The 13,726-nt window shown below is 31.8% G+C and overlaps 1 protein-coding gene across 6 annotated transcripts in view; it reads right to left on the reverse strand.

The window, feature by feature from the left end:
- The window catches only part of bru1 (bruno 1), a 971,893-nt gene that overhangs the window by 445,608 nt on the left and 512,559 nt on the right, over positions 1-13,726 (reverse strand). For all 6 annotated transcript variants that reach the window (XR_011950072.1, XM_072523112.1, XM_072523110.1 and 3 more), the window contains one exon: positions 2,823-2,905. Coding sequence is in view for 5 of the 6 variants with exons in the window: in XM_072523112.1 (XP_072379213.1) it covers positions 2,823-2,905 (83 nt within the window). In the remaining variant the exon portion in view is untranslated. The remainder of the gene's footprint in view (positions 1-2,822; positions 2,906-13,726) is intronic.

The raw sequence follows: 13,726 nt of genomic DNA on the forward strand, positions 1-13,726 counted from the left end.
GTTATAGTAACCCTAACCGAAGTGTCCCTGGCCCTCCAGGTAAAAACTTATTTTTACTAAATCTCAAGTCAAGAAAATATTACCAGAACAAAGACCACAATTCATTGGAAAAGAAAACAGGCGAAGACGAAGCAGATCCCCACAACAAGAAATAGAAATAACAGATGGGAACGGCCATAAACGCAATCAAAAATAAGAAAGCACCAGGGCCTGGAAGCATCTAACCCGAGCTTATAAAATACGGATCAAAAAAATTACACTGGATAATAAAATTGATATGTCAGAGAGCCATAAATGGAGAGCAGCTTCCAAAGGAATGGACAGAGGCATATATTATGACATCTATATTTCAGAAAGGGATAGAAAACGACGCGAAAACTACAGAAAAATAACCGTAATATCATCAATACGAAGAGTATATGGGAAGATACGGTGAGAAAAGATAGAGCAAGCGATAAAAGGTAAAATCGGGGAGAATCAGGCAGGCTTCACAACAGGGAGGTCATGCATAGCCCACATATACACACTGAAACAACTGTTGAAAAAAAAACCAAAAAATGGGGATATACATTTGGCATTTGTGGACCTGAGAAAGGCGTATGACTGTGTACCAAGGTCAGAACTATGGGAGGCAATTTACAAATTAGAAATACAGACGGAACTCATAGAAGCTATAAAATCTCTGTAAAAAGAAAATAAAGTGTCCATTAAAATTTGAACAAGAATCATAGGAGACTTCACTACAACAAAAGGGCTCGTGTAGGATTGTTCCACACTCCAACCCTATTTAAAATATACTTAGAGAAAGTCTTGACTACATGGAAAAGAAAATGCGAAGGCATGAGAGTACCGGTGCAGAACAAATACCTATATACGTTAAGCTTTGCAGGTGATCAAGTAGTGATTGCACAAGACCAAGACGACCTCAGCTACATGATGAAGAAACTACAAGAAGAATATACCAAGGCTGGTCTAGATATTAACCTCGCGAAAACAGAGTACGTAAACCATTACGTTAAATAATGGTTTACGTAATAAACCATATTCCGTTAAATGGGAATAAGCCACAATTAAAGGTTAAAATACGTTTATTGACGTTTCGATTTCCACTTCGGAAATCGTTCTCAAAATACAAACATTAGTAAATTAAACAAAATTTGTTTAATTTACTAATGTTTGTATTTTGAGAACGATTTCCGAAGTGGAAATTGAAACGTCAATAAACGTATTTTAACCTTTAATTGTGGCTTATTCCCATTTAAATAGTAATTCATTTAAAATGCCACAAGAAAATAGCTTCAGAACAAATTCGATGGTTAGTAACCGGCATTATGCATAATAGAATATAGATATGCTTTATTATCACTGAAAATTGTACAATTTTATGGACAAAGCTTACAAAAAGTAAAAAAAAATAACAATAACAATAAAAATTTACTAAAATTACATAGTTCTTAATATTACTATCACATAAAAAGAATGCGTTCCCAGTTCCCCAAAGAAAACAAAATTATGTCATTGGTTTTAAAGTCATAAATGCTCGGTTATGTATCTTTGAAATTAAAAGTGCACATGATAACTGTGCCAAAAATGATACTAAAATAATCAGTGCAGACCTGAACGCCCATATATGAAACGAAATATGCTACCAAGATTATATTGGTAAACACAGCATTTACGTTGTTACTAATGACAATGGGTTACTACTTATTAGTATGCAGTTGCCAAAAACATGCTTGTGGGAAGCATATAATTTAAACCAAAGATTATTAATAAATTAATTTAAATATCACCAAATAAAAACACCAAAAACCAAATTGACTACGTTATAATTGATAGAAGGCACTTTACAAACCAACCTAATAAACGTAAAATGTTGCAAAGGCGCAAATATTGATACAAACTACTTCCTGATAGGAGACAAGTTTGGACAAAGAATTTCCAATACCAAAAAAGAAAGAAGCACTAGACAAATGATATTAAATTTGCATGTGCTAAATAATGAAAACATAGAGAAACAGTTCTAGTCACATTTAAAAGAAACCATAGAACAAACCTGGACAGTCGACCAGTCAAGCACAGAAATTAAAAAAAAACTGCAAGGAAGCTTTAAAATTAGCAGTCGAACGCACGATGGGAATATCCCGCACTCAAGAGTTCGACCAAGATTGCAAAAAAGATATTAAAGTAGGTGAAAGGCCTTCCCATTGATCATTCAGTCACATTGTCACATTGTCAATAAACCCGGAACACTAGAAAGAGATGTTGGCACTGATTTGCGTCAATTTTTTTTTGTTGCACGGGGGAAATGGAGCTGTATTGCATCGCTCAGACTATTAGAATTATATGTCTATGGGTTAACTTAACAAGAGATAAATGGATGGCAGTGTTAAGTGTAAAAAACTTTATATTGAGTATGAATCGTGCAGGTCAAGCTATATATTGGGTTTGGTGAGGCTCTACACGCTATTTACTAATAAAATTAAAAAACATCACAATTAAAATTATAAAATAAATGAAACCGCAATTTCAATTATGCTTTTTCCCCCAAAATTATTATTTTACACATAAATATCAGAAAAATAAATTTTATTTATTTTTGTATAATTAAAAAGAACTATCAGTTGATTAATATTTAATAACTGAATGTTATTTAAATAATAAAATTATTTAATTTCAAATATTGATCAAAATATATAAAAGTTATTAATACATATTTAAAAATAAACAAACAAATTATTTATCTTATATCTTCGTTGTTCAAACTTTACATACAAAATTTAAATAAATTGAATAAAGAACAGAAAACGTATTTTACTTACCCCATTTAAAGTCTTCACATTATGCAGAGCATCTTGAGCCAGTAGGGCAGCTTTTCTTGTGAAGAACGTCACAAAACAGCATCCTGGAACAAGACGACAGATAATTGAAATTCCTTTTTTCTTTTATTAGGAAACATCTATAAAGACTAACCTAGTTAAATTTTCTTTAAAAATCCGTTCAAGTTTACAAAAATCCTTACAAAAGGTTATAGATAATCGGGTTAAGGAACTTGACTACAATGTATCTAAAAAGCTTATTACATAATTGAGGTTTACTAAATTTATTAAAGAACTGAATAATAAAATTTCATAAAATGGGAGTCCGTAAAATATTTGTTTTAAGAATATTTTAAAAAATGTAATATAACATAACTATTTATTGGTAAATTTGATTCTACAAGGGGTAGTGTGTAGTGTTTACAGATCCAATAGAAGATAGTATACTTCATGACTTGCTACTGTTTGTCTTTATTACTTTTTATCTTCAGCTTCGCCAACTCGCCAAGTGATAAGCGTGATAATATATCTGTTAAACCCACCCCACGTATAATGCCGAATATAAGAACTAAAGTCATGAGACCCTAGAGGAGTAGATATATATGACATAAAGGTCATGAATTCAAAGAAGAATTATCTAGTATAAAATGGGCCTAACATAAAAAAAGGAAAGGAAAGGCGAGAAAAAAACCTTTAACAAAAAAAAAACAAAAAGCAAAAACTGTATCAGAAATCAACTTAACATTAAGGGTAGTGATAGTAACAGCTACAACGGAGTAGGATTTATTATAAATTAAAGACTGGTTCAACATGTAACAACTACAAAATATATATCAGATCGGGTGGCATACGGTTTAGTTGAAATAAAAAGAACGCATTAGACAATCGTACAAGTTGTGCTTCAATATGACGAAGACAATATAAACAATTTTATAAAGAGAACAGAATTTTTTATTAATATTACTAATCGAGACTTTAATGCCAAATTAGGAAAGAAAATCATTTCAGATCAAAGCAGAATGGTGACTGTTACTACTATTTATAGATAAAACTTTTTACGACGAATTCATTGTTTGGCAAGCACTCTAAATATTACAAATATGAATAATTTACGATCCTAATATCAAAAATTAGATTGATTACAACTTGTCAAAAAATAAATCATTAAAGACGTGATTGTGTTAATAATCTTTTCTACAGATAGCGATCATAATTATTTTCTTCTTCTTGGACAAGTTTCATACTACATATTAATAATTACTCCTTCTCGGATATTACATATTGTTAATTTTCCCATATTTCATTTCAACAACACCTTCTTTTCGACCATATCTTGTAACGTTTCAATCAACCAATTGAACGTGACATCAAGCTCCGCTTGGTACTTGTACCCTGTACTATATTATTGCAAAGCGACCTTACTAAATTATAAATATTTTTATTAGCCGGTCCACTCTATATAAGCCAATACAAATTTTTATTCGCTTTTTTCAATCATTTCAATACAATCATTCTTAATGAAACTCTAGTCACACAAATTGGTTAGTGTCTTGGCCCTACACACAGCCACTACCGTGGGAGCAAGAAATAGCCAACAACACTACCATGGCGAGCAAGCAATAGCCAACCATACTACCTTGGGAAGCAAACAACAGTCAACCACACTTCTTCTTCTTCTTAAGGTGCCATGCATTTCTGCGTAGGCGTCCACCGTACATCGTCTTGTCAGGTGAGATGTTAAATATTCTGGATTAAATAATTCTGTTTTTAGCAGCATTGCGAAGCATTTCATAGCTGTGGATTCCTGTCCATTGTCGAATATTGTGCAGCCATGACATTTTTTTACGTCCGAGACCTCTCCTACCCTCTATTTTCCCTTCGAGTATCAGTTGCTGAAAAGTGTATCGTTCTCCTCGTATAATGTGCCCCAAGTATGCAGTCTTCTTACTTTTTACATAATTAAAAAGTTCCCTATCCTGTAAGCCCGCTCTTCTGAGTACTTCCTCATTTCTGACCCTGTCCGTCCATGATATTCTGAGCATTCGACGCAGGCACCACATTTCGAACACTTCAAGTTTGTTAATGGAACTGGCCTTTAACGTCCATGCTTCCATTCCGTACAGGAGAACAGGCCACACGTAACACTTAAGCATCTTGTATCGGAGGTTGAAGTCCAATTTGCGATCAGTCAGAAACTTACGAAGCCTCAAAAAAGCATTTCTGGCTTGTTCAACTCTGCTCTTTATTTCATTCTCGGGGTCCCAACCCTCATTCAGCAAACATCCCAAGTATTTGAATTGCCTGACTTGTTCGATTTCTTCTCCAGATTTCCAACCACACTACCTTGGGGAACAATCAGCAACCACCCATACTACCTTAAATCGACTGATGCATCAGGATATAATTTGAAACTCATTTACCAACCTGGGGATATAAGTGAATGCTGTTATCTAGACCAACAACCCCCGACAGCAGCTAACTTTAACAGGGATCAGAACCCTTCCTGGAGAACTGAACGACTCCTTCAGAACGAACTAAAGATGAGTACTTTTTAATATATTTAATTATTTTATACCGGCAACCGGCAGAATCTTTGAGCCTCGGTTTAAAAATTTATTTTTGTTTCTCATTCCTAATAATTTGAATTCTGTTTATTTTTATTTAATAAATAAATATACCTTTACTATGAGTTTTTTTTATTTTCTGTACCTTTCTGGGATTGGGTGGGGAGATAATGAACAGGAAACGAACCCAGGGCTGAGCAGTCGGACAGAGCACCATTCTAATGGATGGAACGGTGGGCGTTTTTCTCTTGATTATCCTTAGGGATATTCGAAGAATTTCTCCCCTCGTTTCTTCCAGCAGTGCGGTGTTGCTTAACGCCCTGGTCTTAATAAGATTAAGACGTTACAAAATGGCGCCCAACCAGCTAAATCCTGTTTATTTTTTCTCGCGCTTTTCTTAGTCAGGATGCAGGAAGTGGAAATTTACTTTTATAGTATTTTGCATATTTTTATCGCTAACAATTTTTAATACACAAATATGTGTCATTTCATAGTTTAAATTTAACTCATTAGTTTTCGTATCGATTCTGGTTTTTTTGTAATGACTTAATTTCAAATACTTTTTTTTTAAAATTTTTTTTCCTTTGATATCTTTTAGAACTAATTAATTACCTCTTGCTGGTAGAAATCTATACTTAATGATATCTCATAATATTTTTATTATTTAATAATATTAGGATAAATATTTTTACTGTTTGTGGTAATGTATGTATATATACAGTTTGTTCCAAAAATAGTAAATTTTGCTTGAAATGCTGAATTAATAATTTGACTATCTTTACTTAAATTTCTATACTATTTACTATGACTACATCCTCTACTCTTGGCCAGTTGTGAGTTTCTCCTTGTTTCTCTTTTTTTCTCTTTCACTTTTTGCAAGTTTTTAACACTAGCTGCTCTTTAGTAATCATGGCCCTCCGTTTTAATCCAAACCACCTTCAAACAGATGAATTGGCCTATGAACTTACCATTAGAGGTTCTGCAGTGCTCGCAAATGTTGCGAAGCGCAGGAAATCCTTTTGGGGGTTCCTTGCAGACGAAAGGAAGACAGCCCCGGAATTTAAGTTGATCCCGGCTTTTAAGCAGGATGTCAAGGACGCTCAAAAAACGTACCAGGAATTAAAAACCTTGGTTGAGGGTTTAACTGGTACCAGCGCAACTCCTAGTTACTGGACCATTTCCGATCGTTTCCACCACCTCTCTGGAAGAGCATGTCGCCTTGCCGCATCAGATGAAAATGAAAAGACGATCAAGCAAACTTTTAAAATTGACGTATCCATCCTTCTTGGTGAGCTAGAGGAAAAACTAGGAAATCGTCCCAATCAAAAGGAGCATCAATGATATTTGAAGAATTTCTCCCCTCGTTTCTTCCAGCAGTGCAATGTTGATTAGCGCCCTGGTCTTTACTTAATTTATGCTTTTTTTTATTTTCATGTTTTGTGAGCGTACTGTAGTGAGGTTGATCTTGTCATATGAGAACGAATTCTGGATTGAAGCTGTTGACTGGTTTGCTCGGTATAGACACCTTCACAATTAATACATAATATCTCGTAAACAACATGTGATTTTTTGAGTTTTGGAGTTTGTGTTTTTAGTTTAGTAGAATATTTGTTTAAAAGGTTGTTGCCTTTGTGGGTCACTGTTATGTTATGTTTGGCTAAAAAATTTGTTAATAATTGTTCGGATAAACCTTTTATATATGAAAGAGTTGTAAAAATAGTTTTAATACTGTTGGGTTTATTGTTTATATATATATATATATATATATATATATATATATATATATATATATATATATATATATATATATATATATATATATATACATATATATTATATGTATATATTATAAAATTACTACTTCTGGGGTTTAGGTTCAATAAGTAAAATGATATTATTATTATTATCCAGATTTAGCCATACGGCTCACACTCCCTCTAAGGGGAAAATTCACTTATCCCAGATACCTACGGTATCAAAAGGATTGAGCTCTGGTGGGACTCTTTCAATGTTATCGAGTCCTAGGTGACTTGGTACATCGGTGTATCTCCCAAAAATTTTCGAACGCATCTGGACGTCGAAAGTAGCACAGCTTTCTGCATGATCTTATATAGATGTTCATTTAGACCCAGCTTTCTTATGTTTTCTAGAAGGTTCTTCGGGATGACTCCAGTGGTAGAAAGAATAATAGGTATCATCTGGGTACTTTCCATTCTCCATTGTCTCCTTATTTGTATTTCCAGATCTCTGTACTTGGCGATCTTTTCGTTGTACTTAACACGCAGATTATTGTTGTTATGTATCGCCACATCGATTAGTGTTGTTTGTCTTGTAAGTTTATTAACTAGCACAAGATCTGGTCTGTTATGTGCTACAGTTTGGTCTATGAGCACAGTGCGATCCCAGTATAGCTTGTAGTTGTCACTCTCAAGCATACTCTCAGGAACGTATTGATAATATGGGAGATGGTTTGTTTGTAGAAGTCCCAGTTTCAAAAGCTATCTCTTGATGGAGGATCTTTCCTACTGAGTCATGCCGTTCCTTATAGTCAGTTGCAGCAAATGCCTGGCAGCCCCCGGTAAGATGTTGGATGGTTTCTTGGGCTTCACATCCATATCGGCATTTGTCGTTTTGGACCTGAGGGTCTTTGACGATATATTTCAGGTAATTTTTGGTTGGTATAACCCGATCCTGAATGGCGAGTAATGAACCTTCTGTTTCAGGGAACATCTTATTATTATTATTATTAATATTATTTTATATATGTATATATATAATTTATATATATATATACATATATATATATATATATATATTTATATAATTTGTATATATATATATATATAAATATATATATATATATATATATATATATATATATATATATATATATATATATATATATATAATTTCATTTCTTTAAGTTTTTTCCTTTATAGTAAAATCCCCAAAACCAACTTGTATAAGCTTTTTATTTCGAAAGAGCTTCTCCATTTAATTTAAATAAAATTACACAGAAAAGTTAACGGATAATTTACAACATGAAACCAGCAATGTAACAAAATACTGCGTTTTTTTCTCCCTTTAAAATGTCCATCAAATTGTTAGTGTACCCCTCCCGGTTTCTCCCGCTTTTTGAAAACAAGTGTTGTGTTACCTTTATTTGTTGTAACGAAGGCAAACAGCACTGCAATTTGGCATGGTAAAAGGCAACATATTGAGTTTCCCGGGAAATCGTTTTATGAAAAGGAACACAATGTGGAGCTTGTATTAATTAACTTCATGATACAATTTAAATGTAGGGGAAATTTTTTGGTATCATTTGGGTTTTGTTAGTGAAGATTGATATTATAGACCTTTTTTCTGATAAACATTTTGTAGCTTAAACTTAAAAACATTTATTTAAGGTCTTTTTATACTTCCAAACAAATATGTTACAATCTGCGAACAAACAAATATGTACAATTTATCACAACAATATTTTCTTATTTTCTTTATATCACCTGTAACTGCAGATGATACAATATATTTATTTCCTGTCATCTCTCTTTATCTTACAAAAAAAGGTAAATTTCACTTATACAGGGTGTTTCAAAAAGGTATGTCATAAATTAAATCACGCATTACGGGGACAAAAATAAATTGATTGAATCCAACTTACCTTAGTACAAAAGTGTACACAAAAAGTTACAGCTCTTTGAAGTTACAAAATAAAAATTTAATATTTTGTAATAATAATAGATTCGTTACTTTCTTGTTCTGAAAGCATTTTTCATAAAAAAAAGCAATAAAATCTAAGCGCACAGAAAAAATTTCAGGGGCTGTGCAGCTGCAAAACCCCCCAAATTTTTGAGTACGTTTAAATCAAATACATTTTTTGGTATCATTAGTTTAACAGAATAAATTTTAATTTTTTTTGACTGTTATCACTTTTTTCAAAAAAGAGTTTTTATTGAGTTGCGGCATTTTTCATATTACGTGCAACTAAATAAATTGCTTAAATGAATTAACAAGTACAAAAAATGTCAATAATCTCTATAAATATGATATTACAATAAATGTTCAAAATAAACTCCATTTTCTCAGCAGCTGATCCTTCAAACGCCTCCAAACCCTTACGTCAGGAACATTTAGTTGAGCAGCTACTACCCTTGTACTGGTTTCAGGGACTTCTTCAATGATTTTTAAAATAAATATAAGGTTGAATGCTCGAATAAATGAACTTTGATCAGATAAAAGGCATATATCGAGCACAGTTTAATTAAATCTTGCCCAAGTACTTTCGATCCCTAGATCATCTTCAGGGGCATCTGAAATAAGCCAAGAAACGTGTTTTTATAACCAAAGAAATTGATTAACTTCGATAAAAACTCGAAGTTTATGGTTGAAAAAAGGTTTTTATGTGATTAACGTTTATAGACTTACTTCGTCAATTGTGGCCTATCCGGCAAGAACAAGATGTCTTAACTGTTTATATGTTTATGACCGATGTTGGACGACCGCTATGGACCGTGGAAGTGATGACGTAGATTTTATTGACATCTGTCAGTTTCACTTTCCAAACAAACTTTGTTTAGTGTGGATAATTTGTATTTTTCGTTATTTTTTCATTTTTTTTTACAAAATCTTTCCGCTTTTTGCAATATCTAAGTATTCTAATAGTTACTACAACAATTTTACAAGGTTGTGTAAATAATAAAGCATGTTGTTTTATAAAAATAACAATAAAATGCATGTATCAATAAAGTAAGGTTAGAATGTCTTTAATTTAAACTTTTAAACTATATTTCATAGAAATAAAACACTGAATTATGATGGTATTATCGTAAAAAACACTATACTTAAAAGAAAAAGCAACAGAGGAAGCAAAATGTCAACTTTATAGAAATTAAAAAGTCTTGAGATTGGGCATTTCAACTTTTGTTTGGAAAGTAATTGACAGTTGTGACGTTACACTTCCACTGTCCATTGCCAGCAACTTGCGGTTTAAATGTACCCGTTTCCCGTAAATAAAGATTAATGGTCAGAAATAACCGTCTATCGGGTGTATTTCTCTTGTGGTATTTTACTGCATAACGCCTTGCGGCTGTTGTACTATTTCCTTGACATTTACCTTCGATATTCCCGATAGTTTATTAAAATCATAATTTAATCTGATCCAACTTACGCAAAGTTAAATGCATATCTGGCATTTTCTGAAATGTGTAGGCTATTGTAATATCAAAACTTTCAATATTAATCTTATTCACACAATAAATGACAGCTTCAAGTTATTGACTATTACTAATGGAACTGTTTGTAATTATTATACCCGTAGAAACTAATTGTAATTTTATGGCCAACTAGGAAAAAACTAGTTTTTCGAAAAAGTGATAAAAAGCAAAAAAGTTTTAAAAATAATGTGTTAAACTAATGATGACACAAAATTTATTTGATTTCAACGTACTCAAAAGTTTGAGGGGATTTAGGGCTGCACACCCCCCTTAATATTTTTCTTTGCGCTTAGATTTTGTTGTTCCTTTTGTGTGAAAAATGATTTCAGAACAAGAAAGTAACGTTGTATTTTCAAAGGGCTGTAACTTTTTTTGTGTACACTTTTGTACTAAGGTAAGTTGGATTCAATCAATTTATTTTTGTCCCCGAAATGCGTGATTTTATTTGTGACATACCTTTTTGAAACACCCTGTATTTAAATGTATACTAAGTAAAAATTGTAAATACACTAAAATAGAAGTTTTAAGTAAAAAAATACTCAGCATACTCAGAAATCAAAAAAGCTTAGTGCATACATCGGTCAATTTCAGTTAAAAATAAATTTATTTTGACGTTTAGATTTCTATGTAGAATTTCATGAATAATTTCCAACATGAAAATTTAAGCATCAAAATAAACTTATTTTAAACTAAAGTTGTAATTAGTTTTCATTAAAGATGGTAAACGATAATAAATATAAAAAACAAGTTATATTTTTGGTCTTTTCTGGTACGTTTATATTTTATTTACTTCCTATTTTTTGTTTTAATAAATTTAAAGTTATAGAAGCAAAAAGGCAAAAAAAAGGGAGCGAAATTTGGTGTTCACTTTGCCTTACACGGAAAAACACAGGTCATCGATGTTCGCCGTGGTCTGAAAACTACGAAAAAACTAACGTATACGAACTTATGAGAGTGACGTACGTGCATTGCAAATTCAGTGAACGTTTTACATCGCTTGCGTACATTGGTGCAGAAGTGTTTTAACTAACATAAAATATAATCTTTTAGTTGTAAAATGAAAAAGTGCTTATTATAAAAATGAGCATTCACGTATTCGAAATTTTAGTTCGATCCATCAAGTTATAAAGTAATATAAATATTGTAATTCTTTTGGTACCATATATAAAAGATAAAAGCTTTTACTTTTAATTTAGATCAATCTAAGCTCAAAAAATTGTTTTATCACCAAAAATCGTTTTGTAAAATTATTGTTAGTTTTAACGTCTTTTTTTCCTCTCTGATCCAGCCCTTTACAATTTTACCAACTGCAGTCTTTGGTATTCACAGAGTTACAGCCAGATCATTTGATTCGTTCGATCAACTTTTTGCAAGTTGATATGCTTTTTCGTTGCCTTCGATGTCCCAATGTTCTGGTACCCAGACAAGCGCAATCTTGTTTCGGTCTCCTAGTTCATTCAGTTCTTAAATGCAGTCCCACACCAGCCTAGATATTATTTCCTGACAAGCCAGTACCTTCAGTGCCGCTTGACTGTCAGACATTATATAGACCTGCTTTTTCAAGAGCTCTCTCATTATTTCTCCTTGCCCACTGCAGTATCTCATAAATCTTGGCTTAAAAGCTGTGCAGTTTCTCCCCAAGGCAAAGCTTATGCTAATTCTTGGATAATTGGAGTATATATCTGCCCCACACCCTCTGTAGTTTTGGATCCATCTGTATTCCAGATCTTAACCTGATGGTTGTGGTACTCTATACTATACTTTTATTATTTCAATGGACTACTTATACAAAATATTGGGAAGCATTATTGGCTATAGTTTTTTATTGGTAATTACAGACATTAAGTACATAAAATATGGTAAAGTACATTCGTTTACCAAATTCTCATCTATAAATATGAGCACGTGTTGATATTCGCCGTCTCATTCGTCAAGAGGCTATTAAATATAATTTATTACCTTAACTCAGACAGATTCTCATGTTACAGATCCAAACTTGCCAGCATTTTAAATTCAAATTGTATCGTGTTGATTTTTAAGTTAATATATTGTGTTATATTTATGTTATACTGGTCGTGGTATTTTTTAGAGTTTAGTTTAATTGTGATATAATGATTAAATTTCAAGAAATTCTTACACTAACAGTTTCAAAAGTAAATATTTTAAAAATCATATGATACACATCAGTACGACCCTGTTTGGCTTACACGTGGTTCTATTGAAAATTGGGAATTTGTAAAATGAATACGGTTTAGTTCATAATTCCATTTTTAAAAATTTTCCTTTTGTAATTTTGGAGAAGGCGCCCACACAAAAAATACTTGGTTTAATATATTATTTTAAGCGTTGTTAATTATAATGGGAATTGGTTTATTTATAAATAAATTTAGCTAGATACTCTTAGTTTTAAATTAACCTATAAAGAATTTTAGATGTTTATACTTCTCTTGATTACAATATATTATGCTTTAATAGAGTGACAGTTAAGTACAGTAATAAATATAAACTAAAAATAATAATTATAATACAAAAATGTAGTGTAATAAAAAAATGAGTTTTTACTAAATAGAGTACAATATAATTTTGTTTTTTGCATGAATGTAGAAAAAAATAAATTAATTTTTATTTTTTTTACAGCTTATTTTGGCGGATGCGAGTACTTTACAATAAAATTTATTGAAAATGTTACTGAACAATTTTTTTGAAGCTTCTTGTAGTATTTGACATTTGTAACTTATAATGAGAATAAACTGTACCTGATGTTAAAATTGTAATGTGTTAACATTACAGTTTATCCAACGTGATCGTCAACGTTGGATAAATCCTGATATGGCACGTGCAGAAGAAGAATTTAAAACTATAACCAGTTTATTTGAAGTGTTAATTTCTAGATCGGAAATGGTTCTGAAAAGGTTTACCATTGGTAAACAGCACTCGCGTATGTGTACCGCGTACGTAGCCGAGTTAATTCATAATCAATTAAATTTTAAAATTTTAAAAATTTAAATTTTTTTACCTTTCTGCAATAGTGTATTAACAATAATTTATTAAAACTAACTAGTTCAACATAAATCTTAAATTTACAGTTTTCTATAAGTTTTGGCAGCAAATGTACCTATTTTATTAGTTT

The sequence above is a fragment of the Diabrotica undecimpunctata genome, chromosome 2 (genome assembly GCF_040954645.1).
Source record: "Diabrotica undecimpunctata isolate CICGRU chromosome 2, icDiaUnde3, whole genome shotgun sequence".
Taxonomy (NCBI): domain Eukaryota; kingdom Metazoa; phylum Arthropoda; class Insecta; order Coleoptera; family Chrysomelidae; genus Diabrotica; species Diabrotica undecimpunctata.